Source organism: Electrophorus electricus, chromosome 10 (assembly GCF_041902795.1).
Source record: "Electrophorus electricus isolate QZ-2024a chromosome 10, ASM4190279v1, whole genome shotgun sequence".
NCBI lineage: Eukaryota > Metazoa > Chordata > Actinopteri > Gymnotiformes > Gymnotidae > Electrophorus > Electrophorus electricus.
This window is the reverse complement of record NC_137506.1, coordinates 26,316,215-26,343,276: the sequence shown is the minus strand read 5'-3', so window position 1 is coordinate 26,343,276 and position 27,062 is coordinate 26,316,215. Positions and strand designations below refer to the sequence as shown.

The following is a 27,062-nucleotide window of genomic DNA, read 5'->3' as shown; positions in this document are numbered from 1 at the left end:
AACCTCACCTTCTCCACTACCCACACCCCCACCCTCTCCATCCTCACCTTCTCCACTACCCACACCCCCAGCCTCTCCATCCTCACCTTCTCCACTACCCACACCCCCAGCCTCTCCAACCTCACCTTCTCCACTACCCACACCCCCACCCTCTCCATCCTCACCTTCTCCACTACCCACACCCCCAGCCTCTCCATCCCATCCTCCCCTTCTCCACCTCACCCACCCCCCCAGCCATCTTCCATCCCTCACCTTCTCCCTACTCACCCCCCTCTCACCTTCTCCATTACCCCACCCCCACCCTCTCCATCCTCACCTTCTCCATTACTCACACCCCCAGCCTCTCTATTCATCCTCACCTTCTCCACTACCCACACCCCCACCCTCTCCATCCTCACCTTCTCCACTACCCACACCCCCAGCCTCTCCATCCTCACCTTCTCCATTACTCACACCCCCACCCTCTCCATCCTCACCTTCTCCATTACTCACACCCCCAGCCTCTCCATCCTCACCTTCTCCATTACTCACACCCCCACCCTCTCCATCCTCACCTTCTCCATTACCCACACCCCCACCCTCTCCATCCTCACCTTCTCCACTACCCACACCCCCAGCCTCTCCATCCTCACCTTCTCCACTACCCACACCCCCAGCCTCTCCATCCTCACCTTCTCCACTACCCACACCCCCAGCCTCTCCATCCTCACCTTCTCCACTACCCACACCCCCACCCTCTCCATCCTCACCTTCTCCACTACCCACACCCCCACCCTCTCCATCCTCACCTTCTCCACTACCCACACCCCCAGCCTCTCCATCCTCACCTTCTCCACTACCCACACCCCCAGCCTCTCCATCCTCACCTTCTCCACTACCCACACCCCCAGCCTCTCCATCCTCACCTTCTCCACTACCCACACCCCCAGCCTCTCCATCCTCACCTTCTCCACTACCCACACCCCCAGCCTCTCCATCCTCACCTTCTCCACTACCCACACCCCCACCCTCTCCATCCTCACCTTCTCCACTACCCACACCCCCACCCTCTCCATCCTCACCTTCTCCACTACCCACACCCCCAGCCTCTCCATCCTCACCTTCTCCACTACCCACACCCCCACCCTCTCCATCCTCACCTTCTCCACTACCCACACCCCCAGCCTCTCCATCCTCACCTTCTCCACTACCCACACCCCCAGCCTCTCCATCCTCACCTTCTCCACTACCCACACCCCCACCCTCTCCATCCTCACCTTCTCCACTACCCACACCCCCAGCCTCTCCATCCTCACCTTCTCCACTACCCACACCCCCAGCCTCTCCATCCTCACCTTCTCCACTACCCACACCCCCAGCCTCTCCATCCTCACCTTCTCCACTACCCACACCCCCAGCCTCTCCATCCTCACCTTCTCCACTACCCACACCCCCAGCCTCTCCATCCTCACCTTCTCCACTACCCACACCCCCAGCCTCTCCATCCTCACCTTCTCCACTACCCACACCCCCAGCCTCTCCATCCTCACCTTCTCCACTACCCACACCCCCAGCCTCTCCATCCTCACCTTCTCCACTACCCACACCCCCAGCCTCTCCATCCTCACCTTCTCCACTACCCACACCCCCAGCCTCTCCATCCTCACCTTCTCCACTACCCACACCCCCAGCCTCTCCATCCTCACCTTCTCCACTACCCACACCCCCAGCCTCTCCATCCTCACCTTCTCCACTACCCACACCCTTACTTCCACCACCACCACCAGCTGCAGCTACCTTTCTGCTCAGCACCCCCACACTTTATTTATTCATGCTGTTTTCCGGAAGCAGTGTAATGACTGAATTTACACCTGATTCCCGCAACGAGTGGCCAAGCTGCCCATCAGCCGCCAGGGCCCCCCTGATTTGTGGAGCTTTGTTTTTATTTGCCTTCGAGAGAGGAACCACTCCTGGCCCTGAGCCATCTGTTGGTGCGCTGGGAATCTGTTCTGGGGCCCCAGACTGGCCTGACACCTGGCAGTTAAGAGCTCCATGATGAAGTCTGCAGAAATAAGGACAATATTGTTTGCCTTGCTTCTGGAAAATAGTTTCTATCACCATGAGTATTTATATAAATAGCTACCAACTGCACTACCACTTCTACTACTACTATTTCTTGTTATACTTACTAAAACTAATAATAGTAGCCATAGTAGTATTAATAATCACCATTTTATTCTAAATCTTCAACCCATTTATGTAAATTGCTCCTATTCAAACAAATGTGCTTTTAGTGTTTATCTCTGGTGGAACTATAATATGCATAATTCATGTGGCGAGAGGAAAAAGAAAGCACCCCACGTTAGCCATCCGTCGCCTGCCTCGCCAATAGTGACATGATTACCAAATCTGAGCGGGTCGTCACTTTTTGGGAGCGTCTGATCTGCCTCCAGTCACAATTAATCTGAACGCAAAAGCATGCGGAAGCGCGGCAGTGGGAAATCGCCCGAGGAATGCTAACCGTGGCCGGGCAGAGCGAGCGCCAGCAGATAGCCTTAACGGGTCTTCCTCTGCGCATCTGTGGGAGATGGCCGGCATGAATTGTGCGGCTCTCCTTCTGAAATGTTCCACTCATGCAGCGTGAGCGTCTCGCCAGCGCTGTGGCCTGAGGGGAGCCGAGCGGGACGGTGAGCCTGGGCCAAGGCGCACGCTCGCAGACGGAGGCACAACCGCAGAAGTGCTTTAGCTGTAGAGGTCTTGGCTTTCGCTGTTTTCCCTAGACTGTTGCTTCGTGAGGACTCTTTTGTCTTCTCCTAGCCTGTTCACTCACAGGTCCTCCCGCCATGTCCACCGTGGGGAGTTCTGGAAAGCGCCGCGTCTTTGTAAATAAGCCTGAAATTGTGCCGGGCGGGGCAGCGGGGCTTCCAGACGGGCGCAGCTCTCCTGCAGCTCTCTGCCGGGTGGAGATACTGGGGCTAGCCGCGGTGGCGAGAGGCCTCTCCAAGCTCCCGCTGGGGCCCAGGACCTGGCAGCCGGCGGCGGCGGGACAGGCGGTGGCTTTGGGATCCCACATGCGTGGCGGGAGGAGGCAGTGGGGTTGGGGTCCGATGGCACGTGGAGCTGGCTGGCAGTGTGGCACGTTTAGGACTCGCCTGGAGCTGGGACCGCCAGCGCTGCGTCGGCGGCTCTGCTGGGGGTTTCCCATTGTGGAGGAGCCAGGGAGTGGTGTGTAGCCTGTCTCGTCTGCCTGCACGGGGCTGTTAAACCCTCTCGCCACGTCCATGGCCACGTCGCCGCACCATCACCCCCACCCATCCTGGAAGGTATCAGTGCTGAGAGCTGCTCAGTACTGCCTCCACCTCTGGATCCTTCCGCTGACCCTCAGCCACCCGCCTTTGACACAACTCTCAGCAGCTCCGCACTTCTAATACACGCTGTTAATTGCTGTGCTTTTCATACTACAGAGGAGGATACAAGACTTAGAATCTCCTCATACATCAAGAGAATGGAAGTAAAATTATAAGCAATATGGGACATAGGCAGTGAGAGGGATATTAGAATAGTTTTGTTTTTTGTGAAGTCTCTCACACACACACACACACACACACACACACACACACACACACACAGTGTGAGTCGCATGGCCGCCTCAGTGACAAAGACTCTCTCCATCTCCCTTTTGTTATTCTAATGAATAATGGCCAAATGAAAAGCATGATTAGTATTAGCTTTAAAGTGCTGCTCTGTTCCACAGGGATAAAAGGAGGAAGACAAAAGCCAGCAAGGCAAAGGCAGAAAGATGAATTCCTGAAATGGGAGCTGGAATAATTGCTCAGCTTCATCTGGGCTTGAGTTTAATACGGCACCGTTCCCCTTCTGCCCTACGCACCAGCACCACACCACACCAGTGTAAAGAGGCTTAAAGACTGGACGTCAATTGGCCTCTGTTTGTTTTAATATAGCAGGTAGAGAAAAGTGTGTGCATGCACGCGTACGTGTGTGTGTGTGTGTGTGTGTGTGTGTGCGCGTGTGTGTGCGTGTTTCATGTACACGTGTGTGTGTGTGTGTGTGTGTGTGTGTGTGTGTGTGTGTGTGTGTGTGCGCGTTTCATGTACGTGTGTGTGTGTGTGTGTGTGTGTGTGTGTGTGTGTGTGTGTGTGTGTGTGTGTGTGTGTGTGTGTGTGTGTGCACGTGTCCGTGTGTGAGAGAGAGAGAATGATACAGTGCAGCATTTGCAAGCAAAATGCGCTAGTAGTAGTTGACCTCAGCACTGGAATAAGTTAACCTTGACTCAGGCACTCTCAGCATCTAGTGAGGGAGCACCAGGGACGCAGTGAAAGTATGGTGGCACAACAAAGCTCTTTGTTTAGGCTTAATTACCAACTTATCTACTCTTAAGAATTATTCTGCTTTCAGGACATTCCCAGAGCCCGTTTGCCTTACCTTATGCTGCCACCATATATCTACATGTCTATGTCTCTACTCTCTCTCTCTCTCTCTCAATATATATATATATGAAGCACTTTGCTTACACAGCTGATGAAGGACCTCTGTTTCTGTCTCTCTGGAAACACTCTGTACTTCGCTACAATTTTGAATATCTCTACATCTCTTACTACCGTACACTGCAGTTAGTCACCTAGAATCTTCTTCACAGATTTATCTGTACATTCATACGTACATATATATGTACTTATGAATGTATGTATGTATGTTTTTGCCTCAGAAGACACACACAAATTAACTCTAAATCTCCAGAGAATCTAAAATATGTATAACTCTTCATTAGCTTGTATGATTTAATGCCAAATTATAGAAATTATGCTGCCATCCATGCATTTAATTGGACATTTGTAAATGAATTATTAATGTAGTAACATATAGTGCTTTTTCTGGTTTGTTTTTTTCTTGTTAGAGATGACATCATCTGAGAATTCCCAATGCTTCCATTTCATGACTTTTTATGGCATTATTATTATTATTATTATTATTATTGTTGTTGTTGTTGTTGTTGTTGTTGTTATTATTATTATTATTATTATTATTATTATTATAGCTATAGAACAGTTGGTTTAATGTTGGCATTTACAATAAGCCTCACTATTTCCACTTATTATTATTTAATTAATGTTGTTATTTGAATTTCAATGATCCAGGAATCTATTAGTGGAAGAAAAGCTCGCTAGATTATGTTTTTTTATTGAAACTGTCAAATGTTCACAAGCAAGTGGGTATTTTGCATGTGAAGCAGCTAACAGGCCAGATGCTTTAATGTAATACTGACTCTAATGGCCAGTCCTGCGTGCTGTTGCAGAATGAGCATTCAGAGTCATTGGTCTCCCTCTTCGAGCTTGCGAACAGGCCTGTCTGACTCCCGTTTGGAGCTAATATTTCTCTGTCACTGCACAGGGTGCCAAGTGGCCATGTTGTGACACAGGAGAGGAGCACTGAGGAGAAGAACCTCCGCCTTCTCGATATGATGTCTGAGCAGGGAGTGGGGGAGCACGGGGGGGGGGGCATTGAGGGTAGTCTCCAGGCTCCACAGTCACACGGATCCCACAAATCGCTTCATAATCCCCTCCAGACAGGGGGAGGGGAAAAAAAACATTAAGTAATTGTAGACAGGAAGTCGGCACTTAATTATTTAGAGGCGTTATCAATGCAGCAGGGAAAGCAGTGGGGGGGGGGGGGATTCCAGCTCTTTCTCCTTCAGTCGGATACCTTTAGGGATAGGAGGTGAGCAGCCATCGTCTTCTCATATTCTCTAATGCAAAGAGTAAATGGCAGCTTGTCAATAAAAGACCATTTCATGTCATTTATTACCCCACACTTCCTCATTGCGCTGTACAGAGCAATTTGGATGACAGTTACGGCATTGTTTCGCTGTGTGTTAGCCACGCACTACAAACGGGCTAGCCGAGCGCGGAGGGCCGCACGCTAAAATGACTGAAGTTCTTTCTCACGCTCGCGCTTTTTTTTGTCTCCCTCTTTATTTATTTATTTATTTATTTATTTATCTTGTCTTTTTATTGAAGTTTCATATTCCTTAACCAGACTTACAGTGCCCCCTTCAGTCAGTAGGAGAATGAGAGAGGAAGAAATTGAAATCCAGAAGATATTTATATTTAAGGATGACCATGTACTGATTGTGATTTTAATGACATTTGAGGCATCACAAGCTGGAGAAAACAAATCAAATGTTGCTTATTATAATAGGTGTTGTTTCAGGATTTTTCTCTGGTCTGTTGTTTCAGTATCTAAACACAAATATACCACCACTTACTTAGATGTTCTACATGATTAAATTGACAAATTATAGTTTCTTTCATGTTATGCTTTTGTCCGTTTTATTAAGGGCCTAATCAATAGAATTAGCTTGGAACCTGTGGTTGCTTGTGAATAATTACTTAAGTATATCGCTCCAAGAGGTTGAAATATACAGCCAAAAATTTACTCAGCATCACAGTAAATGAAGGTTCTTGACCATGGCAGAGCGGGGCGGCAGGACTAGCCACAGAAGGCACCGCGCAGTGCTGGGCTACTCAGGTTTAGTATGCTCGACAGAATTCTTTACTTAACCCAAACACAGTTCAGTGTTCTGAAACCATTGATCTGGCTTTGGGTTTAAGAGCGGGTGTCTGGAAGGCATACTAACCAGGCAGGGTGGTGTATGGTGCGTTTCAGTGCAGGTTTGTGAAACCGGAAATAGTTTGCTCAGTCTCGTTAACAATTTTTGCTGTTTTTACTGTTTAGATGAACTTGTCATAAAAGGGATTATTATTATTATTATTTATTATTATTATTATTATTAATAATATTACTAGGGGGGTTGCATTGGTATTATTTACTTGGCAGTTAATGGAGTTTTACATTAAAAAAAATTTGTTATTTGTATTGTGTATTTGTACACTTTAGTCATTTGGACTTCTATAACAAAATTAGATGACTGTTCAACTTTGTTACACTCAACTTAATCTAAATATATGAATTTTTTGCAAGTAACAAAAATGAACTTCACCGTGTTTTGAGGATTTTTCTGACGGCCCTGTACTGTCTCTCGGGTGTGCGGGGGGAGGCAGGTGGGACTGATGCAGCTCTGGCGGGACACGCAGGAGGATGGAGAGAGCAGTTGACCGCACGCCTCACTCTGTGCTGCTTTTTGCAGGTCTGCAGCCTCACACCAACTACAGCTTCCTGCTCACAGCCTGCACGGCCGCAGGCTGCAGAGCAGGTCAGCCATCTACGGGCCGCACGCTGCAAGACGCACCGGCAGGTAAGTGTGTCCCCATGCGGCCGACACACAACCAACACTTCTCGTCCATTATCTGCCACTGCATTTTCTTTGTCTCTTTTACTTTTTGATTTTACTTCTCAGCTTTCAAAAGCTGAGGGCTCTTCACGCACCACCCCGAATCATACTGTTACTATTCATGTACCGCGTCTCCACGAGTGTTTGTTGCAGAGTTGCAGCTGGTGCTCCCTGCCTCAACTGCCCATTCCCACCCCCAGGCGTGTGGGCGGTCCCCAGGCACGTGCTGCTGAACAGCACAGCGGTGGAGCTCTTCTGGACCACACCGTCCAAGCCTCACGGCCTCCTCGCCCGCTACCGCCTCCTCCGCGACGGACAGCTCATCTTCGCCGGCGGCCCGGACGCGAGCTGCTACGTGGATGCCGGCCTGCGCCCAGGCACCAGGTCTCGTGTCGTGCTCCATGTTTAATGAACAGCGTCGGCCACCGATTATCAATCACGCCCAATTTTCAGGGTGACTTTTCTAGAAGAGTCCCTCCCCTCCCCGCAGAGGAGCCTTTGGTACCAAAGCGTGGAGAGTTTTAAAGGGGACGAAGCAGGCAGAGACAGCAAATAGGAGACTGTCTTACCTCAGAAGGGGCCTGACGATCCAGGGCAGCTAGGCAGCCAGGGAGAAGTGGCCCGGCGAGACGCACAGTGAGCAGAGCTCTAGCAAATGTGTGCAGATATATGAAGGGTTGCGGTTCCTGCCATCACACGTCTTTGATAGCAGGAAACGGTAGCAATTTTTATGACGAGTGTTGCTGTCATTACTGTCAAATTTGGTTCTCTATTTTAGTAAATTTGCTGTTGTTGGTTGAAAGGGAACTATGGCAAGCTTCACATACGTTTAAATGTTTAACTGTTTTGATTTATATATTAACTGAATAATGTGAATAATGAATTTTTTATGCTGCTTCTGATACCCTGAAATAATCATTTGAAATGTAAAAAACTATGATCACATACATTTGGAAAGAGAGCTCAAAACAAGATTTATTTATTTAAGGTAAATTTATAATATTAGTAATCTACAAAGAAAAACTGCCAATTCAAATTTTTAAATATGTTTTTATATCAGCAATTTTCAGCAGTTTTAATAGCATGCCATTTCATCATAAAGACACAAAATGCTACAATCCCATGTTTAATCTAAATTTCCACACATATTGTTATTACTTTATCAGTAATTAATGTTAATAATTCATAGCATTTTGAAGTTCCTTTCTGTATGTTTTGCAAATTTTAATGTTCATAAGCATTAGTTTTGAATATCTGATTTTTTTGTGTGTAATCAAAAATGCATTTTGAGGCTGCTCTGTAATCACACACACAAATACACACAAACACACACACACACACACTCAGTGTATGCTTTTGGATTGTTTTGTTTATGCAATATAGTGAGTAAATATTTGAAAAGGTTGGCAGTGTCATATAAGCAGCTTAAGATACAATATAAATCTGTTTGTTTTCATTATGTTATCTATAGAGAGAGATGAGGTAATGCTCAAGTTGGTATTCAGGGCTTCACCACTCATTCTCATGTGTGTAGATATGGGTTTTTCCATTTTTTTAATTCCACACCAACAGCACAGATTTGAGGTGTCAAAGCTGTCGGGGCCCCTGATTGGACAGTTATATTGGGTCACCAGGTCTCCAGTCCCTCAAACACCCCCCCCTTCCCCCTTTTAACCCGTCGGTTTGTTTATAGTTTAAATTGTGGCTTCAGATAGGTTCTCGGTGAGGCATGACGTTTAATTTGCCATAATTCCAGATGACCTGCCAAAAGGCATTCCTCTCGATGCTTCTCGGCCCCTCGCTCTTTCTTCGTCCAATTTAGCTCAGCGTGAAGAGCTACAAAGGTGGCCAACCACTTCATTATTTGCAGAGGCTACACGTTGACGCGCAGAAGGGCTAACCAGGGGGTGCTCTCATCGATTATTTATGACAGTGTTGATTAGCTGTCACATACCTCACTATTGTAGAAAGTCTGTCTGATGAGTGAAATATTAAGGCCCTCCACTCCACACACACACACACACACACACACACACACACACACTCACTCTCTCTCTCACACACACACACACACACACACACACACACACACAGTCACTTATCCCACGCCCCACTCCCGTCACAGCTCTTGGTGAACCTGCTGGCTACGAACCACTTCTTTTGATGCAGCACAGGGTGCCTCTTAAATCTCAAGCACACACTCGTGCCTGCACACACATGCAAGAACACACACACACTCACTATTGCCTGTTTATCCACAGCTGTACCCAGTTGTCTCTTACAGGACATCTTGTGCTTGTTGAGTATGAATATGTGCGTAAAATGTCTTCGGTGACAAATCTGCACTGCTAATGCATTTTATTGCTGGTGATGAGAGCAGTATATGATGGCTGATGGGCTTATTCCAAAGGGATAGTGCTGGAACAATAGTTAATGTGGAGGTATTAATGGCTGTGTATGGAGTTTATGGCAAATTAAAAGCCTCCAGTGTTCAACATGACCCACTTACACTGGCAGGGCAGACCTTCACATTGCCTCCTTTTCCTGTTTAAAAGCTAAATCTGTCTTGTGAAGTCATGTATGTCTTAAAAGAGCTTCCCTCTGAGCATTTTAGAACCTGTGCACCATCGCGTGCACACAAGCACGCGTGCTCTCTCTCTCACTTTCGCTCGCGCTCTCTGTCTCGTTCTCTCATCTCCCACCACCCACCCCCAAACCTATTCATATGCATGTCTGCGTCTGTGGAGGCACTGGTCAACATTGCATTGACACTGTCATGTGGTTAATGGCATCACACTTTATTGATCCATTCAGGAGTTTTAGGCAGCACTGTTAAAGTGAAATTAACGGCAAGCTTTTCCATTAGAGAATCTGAAGCATTTTTGGTGGGGAAGATGCAATTTAATATAAAGGATGTCAAAAATATACTGTTTTTAACTATTTAAGGAGCTATGTAATAGATCAGACTTGTGCCAGAAAGGAGTTCTTTAACTTATTTTTAAACACTTTTACTTTGATTTCAAATATAAGAAAAGCAGAAGCCACACTATCTCAAACAGTGCTTCAGCTTGCAGAGGGATCCAGACCTCTGAAGCTTCCAGCACGGTCATGCTGCCTTCCACAGCCCTGTGTGGAAACAAGCTGTGGGAACACAGTCCACGCTGCCCGTACACCTTTAATGTTCTCTGATCGTAAAACATCATTCTCAATATTCACGCACTGGGAGCTAATGGCTGTTGCTCCTTTGACCACGGGGCAGCTTCGGGTCGCCTGTGTAGGGCACGTGGGCGCAAGGCCGCATTGCGCTGGCATCGTGTGTCCTGCCTCCAGGCTGGAGCTGTGTCTTACCTTCTGATCGTTTCCTGCAGGTACGTGTATAAGCTGGAGGCCAGCACAGGGGGCGGGAGCAGCCTGAGCAGCCCCTATGTGATCCGGACACCCGTCTCCTCCCCCGAGGGGATCCCCGCTCCGCATAACATCAGCGTAGTGGGCCCGCGCTCCGTCTTCGTCGCCTGGTCACCCCCAGGTAGCGTTCGTGCCTTAGCGGGCCTTACGCTTTGCGCTCACTGGCAGTCGGTCCGATGCTACATTTATCTGTGCTTTGGTTAGCGAAAGGGTCAGTAGGAGGCGCTCACACACTGAGCACACTGGGGACTATAACCAGAGCTCAGGGCGGGGCTGGGCCCTAACATTAGTGTGGTTTAATATGAACAGTTCAAAGCAGCATTACGCTGTGGCACATGCTGCTTTTGACTGTGGTGAAGGTGATGGTGATGGTGATGTATTTGCCTGTTCTGTTTCTTTTATCACCTCAGTTTTCATTTTGTTTCTATATAGTTGATTCTACATTTGAGCATTTCAGTTTCTGCTGGAAACTTGTTACAGAGCCCACTGAACCGAAAAAAAGTTAATAGTAAGTTAAAGCTAGCAAGGGCCATCTTTACTGCAATAAGACCACGGTAACAGCTCCGCATATTCTCATCTTTAGCCACTATAGCATTTTCACATCCACCGTTTCACATCACCGTTAAATATGCCACCTTACAGCTCATCGCTCCGAAGGAATCTAAAGTATACGGGTCATTCCTCTTCCGTTTGCTTTTTCACAAACATTCAAAATTGTAACATATAAACTTAGAGTTGATATCAGTAAGGATGACCCCATGCAAAATTCCAACATTAAATTCCAGCATCCTTTTCTCTCCTTCCCTCCCTCTCCCTTTCTGTCTCTCACACCCCTCCCCCATCTCTCTCTCTCTCTCTCTCTCTCTCTCTCTCTCTCTCTCACTATCCCCCTCCTCATCCTCAGTGTCTGTTGACACAAACTCATTCCCATTCAAGCCCAGTGCATTCACACCTATTACACTGTCCACCTGCTGCGCGTGGGAGCTGGGGAGAGGATAAAGAAAGGGCAGGAGTGTGACCAGCCGCGTGCTGCTGTCAGGCTCTGCCGAGCGCGCGTGCGAGCGTCGGCCTGTATATTCATGCCTTCCAGCGCCGCTGATTGTCTGCCTCAGATGGTCCATCTTTTGTTATTATTGTCTCATTATGCTCCCTTCCTGTGAGGGGAACCTGTTCAGAGGCCTCAATTACCCCTTAAGAGGCCCTAACAGGCCCCGGTGGCCACTGCAAACATTTACATAGCCCACATTACTTACTGACTTTACATTCGAAGAGGCAAAAAAAAAAAAACTAACTAACTTCTATGGCTATAAAGTCCAATCTCTCATGCTTGGTTAGGTGCGAATGGTGAGCGCAGACCGCACAGGAGAGCTTGCCTGCACCTGTCGGAGGAGGGCTGGGGCCATCTACCTCCTCTTTCCTGCTGTGTCATTATTTCTTGTTAGATGCTCATTCGAGTTGAAAGTGAGGGAAAACTCCAAAGTCCGTGATTAGTTGTAAATAATAGAACTTAAGGACCTGTGCGATTGAACTTCTCTGGCAGGGAAGCCCTGATCAAAGCTCGCTCTAATGTGAGCAGGGTTTGTGTCTTGGGCAAAAGACTACATCTGCTCAGGGAGACGGCAATGAAGGAAGCTGAATAATTTAACTTTTTCATTTGTAAAGATAATCAGGCCGCTCGGAATACATCGCGGGCCTCATAAATGTTGAAGAACCTATCAGCCTGCAGTTGCTGTAAATTATGAAAGGCGCCAGTGATGGGAATATTAACCAAGCACTCACACCAGGGCCCTGGATCTCGCACTCCAAATGTGTCGTGGCAGACTTTCAGATGGAGTGGGTTGTGTGTGTGTGTGTGTGTGTGTGTGTGTGTGTATCTGTGTCTGTGTTTGTATGTGTGCGTGCATGTGAGCAAAGAAGCAGTGGGAACCAGTTTAGAAAACATCATCTTGGCACACAGCTAGTTTATAAAAAGGACTGTTACTTTGCAAAGTTCCATATCACAGCACATTCTCTTTCTGACTAGCTGAACTGTGACTCATCCAATCCACAGTGCTATTGTTTTGTTTTTGTTTGATTTTTGTTTTTTTGGTGTTTTTCTTTGCTTTATTTTGAAGCATAGACTCGGTTTGGTGTTGGGTTATGTTCCCAGAGCTGGCAGCAGATGGGAGGGGGCTGTGGTTCTCTGCAGGCACACGCTGACAGGGACCTACTGCAGTGGAGTTCTTACTTACCACTAACCATATATAGACTTGTGTTAATTAAAAATTGCTCATCTCCAGACTCACTGTCACTAAACTTCCTCAGTCACATGGGAGTCAGTGTGCCATTTCTTTGTAAATGTGACCATGTCTTTAATGCGTGTTCTCAGGGGCATATAATACAAGTCTTCCTGTGGAGTACGATGTCCTGCTAAACGCCGGTACGGAGCGGCCCCTGGTCCGGCGGGCCGGTCAGGACCGGTTCCTGGTGCTTGACGGACTGGACCCCTACACGAGTTACGACATCCGGGTGCAGGCATGCCAAGCAGGTAATAGCCAGCATCCCCTTACATGCCCGTACCCACTGGGTTCAACCCAGCCAGGTCAGCCAGTGCAGCAGGACACAGTGCTGACAGACCCAGTGGCCTCCAGCTGAGCCGGTGGTGAACTGAGAGATTTTACACAGTTAACAGTGCTGAATGAAACTGCATGGAAGTGTTATATTCAAACCATTTGTTACGTTTAGGTTTAGACAGGGGTTTCATGGTTTTGTTTTTTGCTGATGAGGTTCAAGGGTTTTTTGGATGAAGTAATTTGGCTGATATTGTGTGTGTGTGTGTGTGTGTGCGCGTGTGTGCGCGTGTGTGTGTGTGTGTGTGTGTGTGTGTGTGTGTGTGTGTGTGTGTGTGTGTGTGTGTGTGTGTGTGTGTGTGTGTGTGTCCATGCAGACGGCTGTGGGGCAGGCCCAGGCGTTTCTGTGCAAACACCTGAAGCAGTCCCCCGGGCTCTGGACCCTCCCGTGCTGAGAGCAGCTGCAGCTACAGTTGTTGAAGTGCACTGGAGTCCCCCTCATAAGCCCAACGGCCTGCTCACCACATACCTCATATACAGGTACCACAGACTTACCTTATACACACAAGTAAAACACCTGCATGCTCACACACCCACACATACACACTCTTGCATGTGCACATGTATCTTGTGTGTCTGTAAAGTCTCTTCTCTGAAGTCCAGTGGATGATTAGTCAAAGATTCGCGTGTGTGAGTGTATGAATGTATTTGGGGTGGATGGGGGTTGTATGTATCAGGATTTGTATGTATCAGGAGTTCTTTAGATAAGACTCTTTAAATCCCTTAATTGTTTAGGAAATACATGTTTTGAACTATATGGTGAAAGAGGTGCAAGAATGACTCAAATGAGAACAGAGAAATTAGCAGTGAGTTCCCAGCTCTGGGGGCTGTGCTGGTTGTGCTGTGCGTCCTCGAAAGCATTTGAACAGGCCATTACGGAGTTGGCGTGTAACCCGGTAAACAGTAATTATGTCGTGACCTTGAGGTGAGCAGGGTGAACACAGTTGGTCACACTTGTCAACGTTTGACAGTGGAGGTGCGCACGGCGATATGTAGAGTGCTTATATATGGGTATCAAAGCCATGTCAGAGGGGCACAGTTGGAATGAGAGTGTTTGCGTGTGGTGGGGGGTTACTGCAGCACTTGTGATGGGCAGCTCTAAATGGGGGCTGACATGGCCCTGCTGACATCGATTATTCCAGGCACACTCCAATCCACTGGAAAGAGCGGTATTAAACAGGATGCGGCTACTCGTCCTCCCGGCACTGAGCGAGCGAGCAAGCGAACTTACACTGACATGGCACAATTACGTCAGCGTCAACAGGCACTACTGCTACCACCCCTCCGCTGGAGGGGCGTCAGGATTCCACATGAGGGACCTGCTAACTTCATCATTATGTAGTCTCTCTTGCTCCCTCTTACACACACACACACACACACACACACACACACACCCCAACACATAGCTCACACTTTCTGCACATGCTATCGTGTCCTTGCAAAAGCCACAACCAAACAAACTTCCAATTTTCCTGTTCCCAAAATCATTTTTTAGCGAAGGCAGATTCACTTGGCTTCATTCAGATAAATGCCATGCTCTAAGAAACCTGCCAACCCGAGCAGTGGGCTCAGTAAGCAGCCCGGAAAAGTGCTCCCACCCTCCTCCTTGCTGTGTCCGCTTCCCACCCTCCTCCACGTGTGTCCGCTTCCCGCCAGGGCTTTAGTCAAGGGCAGCATGCCGTGTTGACCAATGTCATCCATATGCGAGGTCAGAGCAGCCTAAGCCGCCATAAGTCTTGAAGAAATATCATTAGCATACCCGCAGAGGCCTGGCGCTCCGAGCGCACGTGGCTGGATTTGATCCGAGCTCTGATTTGGGATCGGATAAACGTGGGCAAATTTGGCACGCAGACGCACACCCGGAGAGCGGCAGGAGAATCCGCCGCTGGCTTAAAATGACTTGATATGTCGCCGTGCCTGTTTATAGTAATACCTGAGCTCAGCATTGCATTAAATCCAGATCCCTTCCGTTTATCCAGTGTTGACTGTGCCGCCTCCTTAGGGATCTGTTATTTATCTTTTGCTTGTGCAAGTTACCAAGCAAGGGAAAGTCGAGAGTTTTACTAACTCTTTTGTTTCTTGTTTGGCTTGTTCTTGTATACCAGTGCATCTAGCAATTAAAAAAAATGTTTGTTCATATTGAGTCAGTAATTTATCATCACATATGTTATGGAGGTATTTTTTGGCTTTAATGCTTCTGAGTAATTTTTTTGTTTGTTTGTTTATTTATCAATTTAAGATTAGGCCCCTAAAACAAGCAAATACATCTTAGTGTTGATGTCCAAGACCAAAAGAGTGTGAGGCCAAGATGAGACTGAGACCGTAACAGGAGCTGGGTGGCGCAGTGGGAGTCAAAACTGAGACCGTAACAGGAGCTGGGTGGCCCAGTGGGAGTCCAGATTGAGACCGTAACAGGAGCTGGGCAGGCCAGTAGGAGTCAAGACTGAGACCATAACAGGAGCTGGGCGCAGTGGGAGTCGATCCTGAGACATGAAAAAATTTATATTCAAGCTCATGAGTCAGAATTCAAATTATTCTATACAAACTCTAAATTTCACATTCCTTACACAGCAAGACCATTCTAACAGAAGCATGGGAGTGAGCAGTCTCCAGTGCATGTTGTAGACTCCTCCACGTAACAGAGGACAGCCGCAGATTACAACTGTTCTCCGAAAAAAAACATCACTCAGGTTCACTGAAGAGTAGCAAGATGTTCTGCATCACCTCCCAAGCAGTGTTCGGAGGACAGAGAACATAAACGTCTCATCTTTAGTAAAAGACACAGCATTCTATCAGGATACAGTGCATACAGATCTCTACATGCCACCAACACCAAGGCTTGGTTGCAGATGTGAATCGTGCTGGGGGACTATAACATAGGAGGGCCTACTGCAGCGCATGAATGGATTGCAGTGACCGAGAGGCCAGTGAATTTCAGGCTGTATAAGGGAATTCAACATCAGTACACCAGACACCTGGCCACAAACGCAGCAGAGACTAGGAAGTGCATCATAACAGTAATATAATGTAAGGGATTAAATCAACAAACAGATCTGGCTCAAGCAGAATTCTGTAGTTTTGAAAATGGCCATTGAATTAGTACAGTATGAACTGAAGTAGACCAATCAAGGAGGACATTCCAAAATGATATATAAAATGAAACTCTTTTGGATTTATGTAAAGGAATGTGCCAAAACACTCGAAAAATATGATGTGCAGGATTGGTCAGCAACTTCAGAAAGAATTTGCTTAGTTACAGCCAATGAAGTAACAATGGTTACTAAATATACATTTCTCTATCAGTAAACTTTACTGTTCAAACCATTTCTTTAAATGACTTTTGTTTGTGTGGGTGCGTGTGTGGGTGTGCGTGTGTGGGTGTCCAGATGTGTGTGTGTGTGTGTGTGTGTGTGTTTGCGCGTGTGTGTGGGGGTGTGGGTGTGTGTGCGTGCATGTGTGTGCGTGTGTGTGTGTGTGTTTGCGCGTGTGTGTGGGGGTGTGGGTGTGTGTGCGTGCATGTGTGTGCGTGCGTGTGTGTGTGTGTGTGTGTGTGCGTGTGTGTGCGTGTGCGTGTGCGTGCATGTGTGTGCGTGTGTGTGCATGTGTGTGTGTGTGGGTGCGTGTGTGGGTGTCCAGATGTGTGTGTGTGTGTGTGTGTGTGTGTGTGTGTGTTTGCGCGTGTGTGTGGGGGTGTGGGTGTGTGTGCGTGCATGTGTGTGCGTGCGTGTGTGTGTGTGTGTGTGTGTGTGTGTGTGTGTGTGCAAGTGTGTGTGTGCATGTGGGTATCCACATGCGTTCATGCCGATTCCTCTCCCACTCATTGTTTGGCTTTATTTGAATGCGGCTAGTAGGACTGGGGGGTGGCAGTGGAGTGGAGGCATGGGCGTGGCTGGTGGGGTGGTCGGTGGGCGTGGCCAACTGGGGGCCACTTTAGGTGAGGCTGGATTTTCTGCATCATTTTCTGCAGCAGCATGGAGGCCCTTCCTCTAATGTGGGAGAATTAACGAAGCTTGCCGAGCACTGAGCCCAGCGCTGGGCCTGCCTCTTACCTCCCTCTCTCCCTCTCTGCTCTCGCGCTCCTCCCCTGTGGCTGTCTCTGTGAAGTGTTGTGTCAAGTGGTGTACTGTAGACCTCAGTTAGTTTATTGCTTGGTTGCTTACATTTTAGGTGTTACTGACATACCTGTGTTTTGAGTATTTTTCCGTTATTCCTTAAATGTAAGGGTTATAACATACAACTCTGGATTTCTATAATGGTGCATGTGTAATGCCATGTGTGGTTTGTACAGTGCGTAAATCTCACCTTATTTTGTCCTGTAGAAGACCAAAAGGAACCCAGGAAGAGCTCCTGGTCTTCATCTGGACTGAGGGTCCTCTGGAGTTTATTGATGCCTCCGATTCCCTTCAGCCATTCACTGAATACGAGTACAGAGTCACCGCGCACAACTCACAGGGTTCCGCCTCAAGCTCCTGGAGCTCCACCCTCACTCTAGAGGCAGAACCAGAGGGCATGGCCCCACCCACAGCATGGCCCACTGGCCCCTACTCAGTCCTGCTGAACTGGACCCAGCCCAGCAAGCCCAATGGACAGATCTCCAAGTACAGAGTAGTATACCAGAAAGAGTCCAGAGATCCCACACTCAACTCAACAATGGTCACTGCGCTCACAGTGCCGGTAAGCATTGCTCTGTATATAAGGAAACTCTTTTCCTGGAATAGCGGTAAGGAGTATGTATATCTTGTGTGTGTGTGTGTGTGTGTGTGTGTGTGTGTGTGTGTGTGTGTGTGTCTGTCTGGCTGACTGTCTTACTGCGACTGAGTGTGATAGAGTGCAAGAGCAAGATATATCTACAACCGCTCCCATGCTATCTGCAGCCTGAGAGAGGGATATCTACAGTCTCTCACATGCTATCTGCAGCGTGAGAGAAAGAGGGATATCTACAATTTCTCACATGCTATCTGCAGCGTGAGAGAAAGAGGGATATCTACAGTCTCTCACATACTATCTGCATCATGAGAGAGAGGGAGCGATATCTACAACTTCTTGCATACTATCTGCTATGTGAAAAAAGAGAGAGCGAGATATCTACAACCTCTCACATATCTGCAATGTGAGAGAGAGAGATATTTACAACTTTTTGCATACTACCAGCAATATGAGAAAGGGAGAGATATCTATAACCTCTCATATGCTATCTGTCAGGAAGAGATATCTACAACTTCTGACGTCTGCAGTGAGAGAGTGTTAGAGAGACTGAGATAGAAGGAGAGATATCTACAGCTTCTCACTTGCTGTCTGCAGGGGGCAGGGTTATATACAACCTCACATACACTTTTTGCAATGTGACCAGACCTGCTTTTACTGCTGACCTTTGTTGGTTGCTCATAATTTATATCAAATGTAAATGGCGGCCTTTAACCTGATTAATTTGACTTCAGCTCATTTATCAAAGACTTGTTTCCCTCCCATCTTGTGCATGTTAAGGCAATGCAGCTGGCTATATTCTGAAGAGAGCAGTCAGTAGTATGCTGCATGGGTAGTGTGAGGCTCTCAGTGCATAAAGGTGTGGAGGATGTGGAGAGTGCAGGATGTGAAGGGTGAGGAGAGTGCAGGGTGTGGGTAGTGTAGAGAGTGCAGGGTCTGGAGGATGTGCAGAGTGCAGGGTGTGTACAATGTGCAGGGTGCAGGGTGTGCAGGGTGTGGAGGGTGTGGAGAGTGGAGGGTGTGCAGGGTGTGGAGAGTGCAGGGTGTAGAGGGTGTGGAGAATGCAGGGTGTGCAGTGTATGGAGAGTGTAGGGTGTGAAGAGTGCAGGGTGTGGAGAGTGCAGGGTGTGGAGAGTGCAGGGTCTGCAGGGTATGGAGAGTGCAGGCTGTGCAGGGTGTGGAGAGTGGAGGGTGTGCAGGATGTGGAGAGTGGAGGGTGTGCAGGGTATGGAGAGCGGAGGGTGTGCAGGGTGTGGAGAGCGCAGGGTGTGCAGGGTATGGAGAGCGGAGGGTGTGCAGGGTGTGGAGAGTGGAGGGTGTGCAGGGTGTGGAGAGTGCAGGCTGTGCAGGGTGTGGAGGGTGTGCAGGGTATGGAGAGTGGAGGGTGTGCAGGGTGTGGAGAGTGCAGGCTGTGCAGGGTGTGGAGAGTGGAGGGTGTGCAGGGTGTGGAGAGTGGAGGGTGTGCAGGGTGTGGAGAGTGGAGGGTGTGCAGGGTGTGGAGAGTGCAGGCTGTGCAGGGTGTGGAGAGTGGAGGGTGTGCAGGGTATGGAGAGTGGAGGGTGTGCAGGATGTGGAGAGTGCAGGGTGTGGAGGGTGCGCAGGGTATGGAGAGGGGAGGGTGCGCAGGGTGTGGAGAGTGGAGGGTGTGCAGGGTGTGGAGAGGGGAGGGTGTGCAGGGTGTGGAGAGTGGAGGGTGTGCAGGGTGTGGAGAGTGCAGGCTGTGCAGGGTGTGGAGAGTGGAGGGTGTGCAGGGTGTGGAGAGGGGAGGGTGTGCAGGGTGTGGAGAGTGCAGGGTGTGCAGGGTGTGGAGAGTGCAGGCTGTGCAGGGTGTGGAGAGTGGAGGGTGTGCAGGGTGTGGAGAGGGGAGGGTGTGCAGGGTGTGGAGAGTGCAGGGTGTGCAGGGTGTGGAGAGTGGAGGGTGCGCAGGGTGTGGAGAGTGGAGGGTGCACAGGGTGTGGAGAGTGGAGGGTGTGCAGGGTGTGGAGAGGGGAGGGTGTGCAGGGTGTGGAGAGTGGAGGGTGTGCAGGGTGTGGAGAGTGCAGGCTGTGCAGGGTGTGGAGAGTGGAGGGTGTGCAGGGTGTGGAGAGTGCAGGCAGTGGAGGATGTGCAGGGTGTGGAGAGTGGAGGGTGTATGGCACAGCAAAGGGTTTCCAGCTACGCTCCAACATCTGCCTAATGAAGGCTGCCCCTCTCTCCCACCTCATCCTCCTTTCACATAACTACAAATGCTTGCCATACACGCAGTTTCACTCTGGGATTCTGTTGCCTTTTGAGAACTGGCAGATTCAGCTCGCTCATCAAGGCCACAAATCCAGCTCTAAATCCCACAGGTCCAGATCAGGAAAAATATCAGAGCGTCCATGTCTAGTTAGCCTGCTGCTCCTGATTTTTTCTACCTCATACCTATAAAGGAGGTAGACGGGTGAGTCAGAGCGCTCTTCAGCCTGGGCTGACGGAACACGGCGAGCTACTCTCTGCTGCAGACGCAGCGGTTCCCGCTGGAGCAAACCAAAACCTCCCACTCAAGACTGTACTCATCCATGTTTGGCCTGAGCCACGATGGGCTCCTCTTCCCAGGCACCGTGAGGCAGGGAAGCAGTCCAGGTCCCACTGTGGAGCTCCACTCCCCCCCCGCTGGGCTCCAGAGAGATGCTCGCCCAATAGACAAATTAATTATTTGGATAGCAATTAATGAACGTCATCTGAGCTAAGCCTTTTATCAGTGGCGTAATTTACAGTTGCGGTGCTGTTCTCTTGGCAGTCCTTTCCGGTTTCTCTTGACCTCCAGAAGTCGGCGTTGGTTTCGGCGGTGGGCGAACGCGTGACGTCAGGTGGTTTGCTGTTAATCAGCTCCTAATTAATTTTCCACGCCGTCCTTAGCCGTCTTGAGTTATGACCCTGGGTGCCACTGATTTATCATCTTGTGATTTCTCTTTTTTTCTCTTCATTTTTTGGTCTAACCTGAGCTGGTTTTTATGAAGCTGTTTTTGAGCACCAAGTGTCAAGTGTTGTCCTCCATGTTTTTATTATTTTATTATTAATGCTTGTGCGGCTTAATGTCCATTCCAGTGTAACAGCATGTATTTGTAGTGCAAGATTAAAAGGTCAAGCTAGTGCTAGTAACGGGTTCTGTAAAATGGGAACATTTGTTTCCTTGAACATTTACCACTCTAAATTCTCTGCTTGATGTGCAAAATGATGTGCATATTAAGCACATTTTCCATGTTTATTTTTTCAGTGCAGAATTTAATAAAAATTACTCGCAATAGCTAACTTTGACATTGTTAAGCTCACCCCACATTTCTCACTCCAAGCCCATGTATGACTTTAGATTTAGATTTAAATCTTGCAATAATACTGACACGTCTTTATCTTACACGCTTCAATTAGCTGTGCAGTAAATGAATATTGGCAAGTTTGAAAAAAATCTCCCTGTAAATGAAAAGCTATTTCGAAGCTGAAAGCCTCACTCTTTTTGGTGTGCTGAGACAATTGAAATGACTCGGTAAAAGGTGTCAGAATGCCAATCACTAATCTATAGGAACATTACAGATATAATTATGTACAGTCTGCAGAGCATGTGTAGATGCACTCTATTCTGAATAGAAAATACTGGTTTTCAGAACATACAAATTTTCTGCTTTCCTTCCTCCTTTGTGTTTCTCTGCTCCACTTAGACAACTCTGTCTCCACTCTGTCTCCACCCTTACTAAATCACTCTGAAACACATCCTATCTGCACCATCACGCATCAGTCTGCATTCTCAAAGTGACTTCATTACATAAAAAGATGGCACAGCCCATTACAGCCATGATCACGGCTTATTACATGTAAATGCTGCATTAGCAAATAACAAGCATTTAAAAAATATATTCTTGCATATTTTAGAATATGTTATTTAACATCAACACAAATCTCATCTGTATTTGTCCCTTGTCTCATGAGGGCCCTGGTGAGGTACCTTTGCCTAGTGCAAAGACTACCCATAATCTCCCTGGAATACTTTACTAACCAAATAAGTACTAACATGGCTAACAGTGCAACAATGCACAGCATTAATACATTTGAGTAATGCTGTCTAGTCATTTCTCTCTACCCATGCAGGGTAGTTTACCCTAGCTCACCTGACATCCATTACGAGCAGTTTTTGGGGTGAACATTTTTGAGGAAGCATTACTTTAAGTACTGACCCCCTGCTTCAGCTCCTGGTTTTCCCATGCTCCTCCAGTGCGGTGGCCAGATGCTTATGCGGTACCTGCCGAGGGTGAATCAGAGTGTGGTTATTAGCGCAATTTCTCAGGGCTACATTTATAATCCATTGATTCTGCCGGAGCTTTTTGGAGCCAGGCTTTGTGCTAGATCTGCTGCCCCTTCTGCTGTGTCGATACTTGGCCAGCAGTAGGGTGTCGTATTGATTTTGCTGTAACCAACTGTTGAAGGGCTACAGGTTGAATCTCTATTGTGGGGTTTTTTTCATGATTGAGTGAAAGGAGCATTTCGGGTGAAGGATTCCGCCTCGCTTCATTTTGCTGGGGATTCCACTCCGAGACTAGCCATAAAGCCGAAAGCGTGAGAACAGCAGGCGGGTTTTGTGCTGCGAGGGTATTGTATGGTGTTGGTTTTGAGGAGGTCCTCCCATCCCTGCCTAGACGTAGGGTGAGCTGCAGGCTGTGGTCATCAGGCAGGGAACAGAACAGATGGTGTAATGCTCAGTAATGCCAGGGCATCGAGGAGAGATGCGTTGCATTCTCTGGTCTGAGTGGGCCCATCCAACACCTCACCCTATGCCTCTTTCTCTATTTCTCTCTTACTCTTCTCTTTTTTTGCAGTTGTTGTTGTTGTTGTTAAAGTTGGGGGTGCAGGGTAGGGGGCTCAGCTATCGATCCCCGGCTGCGGCATGGGCTACAGCCGGTGCCAGAGAGGGTGATTAATGGGGACGTCACGGCGGCACGACTGAATGGGGCTACGGTGCGCAGGCGGTCTGAGCCGCCAGAACCCGACTCCCTCGCCATACACACAGACACCCCTCATTACAGAGCACTTATCAGCCCTCCATGAGAGAGAGAGAGAGAGAGAGAGAGAGAGAGAGAGAGAGAGAGAGAGAGAGAGACACAGAGAGAGAGAGAGAGAGAGCTGGCCCAAGCACTGCTAGCCCCAGGACCCGCCTTCCTGCTTCTCACTGACATACGGTCTCCCCTTGTCCCCTTGCTCTCTCTCTCTTGCACCTGCATTCTATGCCAGTGCTGTACCTCTCTGCCTCCCCCTCTCGGTATGTGGATTGCTTTCTGCCTCTGCCTTTATCTGTTGCTTTCTGCATGCCTCTCTAGCCTCTCTCCCCTTTCTCTGCTCTCCTTCCTCATGTTCTCTCTCTCTCTCTCTCTCTCTCTCTCTCTCTCTCCCCTCCTCCCATCTCCTCACGTTCTTTCCAGATGTTAGACTGCAGCCCCACGAGGCTCCCAGCGATGGGAGATGTATTAATACATCCTATTGATTAGATCAGGACCCCTGACAGTCATTTGCCGCGATACCATCTGGCTGCTGTTCCAACGCCTTCACCCAAACAGGACGTGACACCTTATTAATCTCCACCGCTGCTCCATACACACTTTGCCGTTTGCGCACAGAAGCCCGACTCTGTCGGAGAGGCGGGCAGACCTGAAGGGTGCAAGAAATTAAGGTTATTACACAAATTGAGCCATATGGTCCAAATATTTCAGAGCTGAAATTTACTAGGCAATAAAAATTGCTCCTGCCTTCCTAATGGTGTAAATTGCAGTTTAACCATGGCTCTAATGATGTCCTTCTGCTGCCTGTAACCACTCTAACATGAAGGACATTGTTTAAAAAATGCACAGGAAAAAGAGAAGGGGGGGGTTGTTGAAATGGCAACAGCATGTTTACAATCTGTTAGTGTATCATTAAGAAGAGAGCGAAGATTGTATAGACATGATGGGCACGCGTTGGAGCATGTCTCTCACTCACTTGCTTTCTCTCGCTTTCACTTTTACGCTTTTTTTGTGTGTATTTGTAGACAGCGAGAAGCGCATTTGAAGTGGTGCCATAGGATCTGAGTAGAATTCTGAGCAGCCAGCTCAGGGGCTACGCAAAGAAGCCGCACGCTCGTTAACTGAAAGTAAGATGGCTGTGAGGGCCCCAGTTTGATTACATTTTGCTTTATGGGATGTAGCGAGACTCTCGGCTTCGTCAAACAAAGACGGCTGGAGTCTCGCCGCATGGCGGGGGGGTCGAATAGGAAGTGACAACAGAGGGCTTTGTTTCTAAATGTTTTTTTTAGTGTGTCACCATTCTGGCAGTGTGATCAGGAAAGCTGAAAGCAAAGAGTTTCACCTCTTATGTAGTGTGGAAGCACTTAAAAGATATGGGGTTGGATTTAGGAGCATACTTGACCACAAGCCACACCTTTGTTCTCAAGTGTGTAAATACTGTTCTCGAACCTGCTTTAGGGGTGCCATATAAAGTGTGCTATACCTTTATAGTGGTCCTCATCGAAAGTGGGTGAGGTCTGTGTGTGTGTGTTTGTGTGTTTGTGTGTGTGTGTGTGTGTGTGTGTGTGTGTGTGTGTGTGTGTGTGTGTGTGTGTGTGTGTAGGGGTGTGTGTGTGTGTGTGTGTGTGTGTGTGTGTGTGTGTACATGCACAAGCATCTGCATGTGTTGCCCTTCAACCAAGAGGCTTCATCAGACATTGTTCCATTCTGAAGAGCCGCCCAGTGATTTGAGAGCTCTCAGGCTGATTGGGGCTTTTTTAAAACACAGTCTCCCATTCCCACACAGTAAATCACCAGTCCAGTACCAGGATGTCAGCCCCAGAGAATGGTTACCCTCTGCTAAAGTCTGCTGTTTTAATATTACCCTCCGCACAAGAGGCCATGTGCTTTCTCAGCGATGCTGAAAGCAGGCCCATGGTTATCTGTGCCATCCTCCTCTTTAATGCTTGTGTTAAAGGTGCACTCAGGATTAAGGGTCTTGGATAGCTGGACAATGAGGGGCTTAGAAGAGGAGCTTCAGTTAATCAGAGGAGGTTGAAAGTCTCTTGGGGTCTTTATATATCACTGATTTCTGTTCTCTATGAACTCTGTCTAGTTAGTGGGAGGGCTTACAATGTCTGGACTTTGATTTGGAGTTGTGCTGGATAACATTTGACCCAATGTGAAATGAGCTAAGAAAGTGTTTTGTTGGTGTTAGTTAAATCGGCACTTACAGTTTACACCAGGCTTTGCAGTTGAGGCCCGTGATCTGCAGGTCTTCGCTTCTGCTTTTTATGTACTAATCACACATTTTCACTAATAACCTCCCTTCTTTGCTTTATTAATAACTACACCGTTTTCATCAGTAACCACGCCCCTTTTCACTAATAACCACATGATTTTTTTTAACAGGAACCATACTTTTTTTTTTTATTAATAGGCACATCTTTTTTCCTCTAATAACCATAACTCTTTTTCACTAAAATTACAACATCTTTAACCAAAAAGTATCTTAACTGATTAAATCAAGTGCTTCTCTACAGGGTTGGTCCCCAAAAATGTAGACAAGGTGCCATGGTTGAACAAATCTGATTTACAAGATTAATAATTCATAAAGAAAATTAGTAATAGCACTTCTTTACATGTTCCCCTATAATGATGAATATGATGATGAATCATTATGCTACTACAGGTATCTGAATTTATTTGTGTTTATAAAATTAACCAGTTGACACTACATGAAAAGTATTTAGTCTTTAAAAATGTAATTAAAAAAAAAAATTCTGTAGAAAGAAAAACATGATGGAAAGAATCATCAGTGTCATCTGGCAAGTAATAGCTCCGCAGAAGAATCACATTACCATCTACCAACTACATAACTCTGACTTTTTTCACACTAACATATATTAAAGCACTCAAAAGATTCAACAAAATAGTCAAAGACAAAAACAATCTATAAATGATTTTTATAACCTTCATGGAATATTCGCCATCTTAAGCAAAATATTTTTTGCCAAGTGTATATGATTGACAAGGGACACATTCAATATTATTACTACTACACATTAGTTATGAATCTTCCTCACACACATTTCTACAATATATTTAATGACAACACATCAAGCTCCTCTAATGTTCTTACATTTTCTTTTGGTGTTGTTAGTTTTTTGTTTGTTTTACATTAGTCAGATATCTCCAGGATTATTTTAACTTGATGCTCTCAGGACAAGTAGAGATTCAAAACCTGATAGGCCATCCCTTTAAGAGTGTGTATGGAGGGAAGCGCTTTGATGTGGCTGGTGGCTGCAGTTCCTGACGTGCTAATGAAGGCTCACCCGGCCTGGAGTTAGCGATGGCTGGCTGCTGTAGCTTCGTCTGCCTCCAGTATGCAGATGAGGCAGCCCCGCACCTTTGAAGGGTCAGGAATCTCTGCTTTCGGCTAATTAGCATAATTGTTGTGACAAATACACATGGTTATTCTTAATTAAAATCATCCCTGGGCCCAGTCGACCCCCAGCGCTGTCACAGGAAATAACTCGAGTGCAAGTCGTTGGCGAGACGTACACAGACCTGGGCTGAGTTGGGGGGAGGCGGTGGGGCGGCAAAGATTTTCCTCTCTTTGTACAAATGACTGCTTCCTGGAGCAGAGGCTAACTGTGCTTCTGTCTGCTCTTCCTCTAATGTGTAAAACTGGAAGCGCTCTCTCTCGCTCCATTACACTGATCTCCCTTTGAATCAGTTAAAGTGTGAATTGTGCTTTTGTCATGGAGAGATCTGAGGGGGTCGTCTCTACGAACCCAAGCTGCCCCACAGGTTTCTGGGAACATTAGTCAAAATTCAACATCTTTACACAGCCAAAGAGGGAGAGATCATGACATTTAACATGAGTAAAAACCAGTGCATCAGCCACTCTTACTGTGCACTGGTTTTTAAATAATTAAATATCATAGTTTATGCTAATTGAATATGCACCCCTTTTTAGTGTATGTGGTGTTCTGCACTGTAGAAGATGTGGTGCAATTTGATGGGTATTTTGCATAGTCCTACAGGCAGCCTGCCCGATTCTCTTAA

General features: G+C 47.5%; 1 protein-coding gene across 14 annotated transcripts in view; it reads left to right on the top strand.

Annotated features, from left to right (window-relative positions):
• Positions 1 to 27,062, top strand: part of ush2a (Usher syndrome 2A (autosomal recessive, mild)) — a 180,444-nt gene that overhangs the window by 136,474 nt on the left and 16,908 nt on the right. For all 14 annotated transcript variants that reach the window (XM_081721818.1, XM_081721817.1, XM_081721819.1 and 11 more), the window contains 6 exons: positions 7,145 to 7,252; positions 7,489 to 7,672; positions 10,657 to 10,814; positions 13,062 to 13,220; positions 13,620 to 13,782; positions 17,622 to 17,976. In XM_081721818.1, the coding sequence (XP_081577944.1) occupies positions 7,145 to 7,252; positions 7,489 to 7,672; positions 10,657 to 10,814; positions 13,062 to 13,220; positions 13,620 to 13,782; positions 17,622 to 17,976 (1,127 nt within the window). The remainder of the gene's footprint in view (positions 1 to 7,144; positions 7,253 to 7,488; positions 7,673 to 10,656; positions 10,815 to 13,061; positions 13,221 to 13,619; positions 13,783 to 17,621; positions 17,977 to 27,062) is intronic.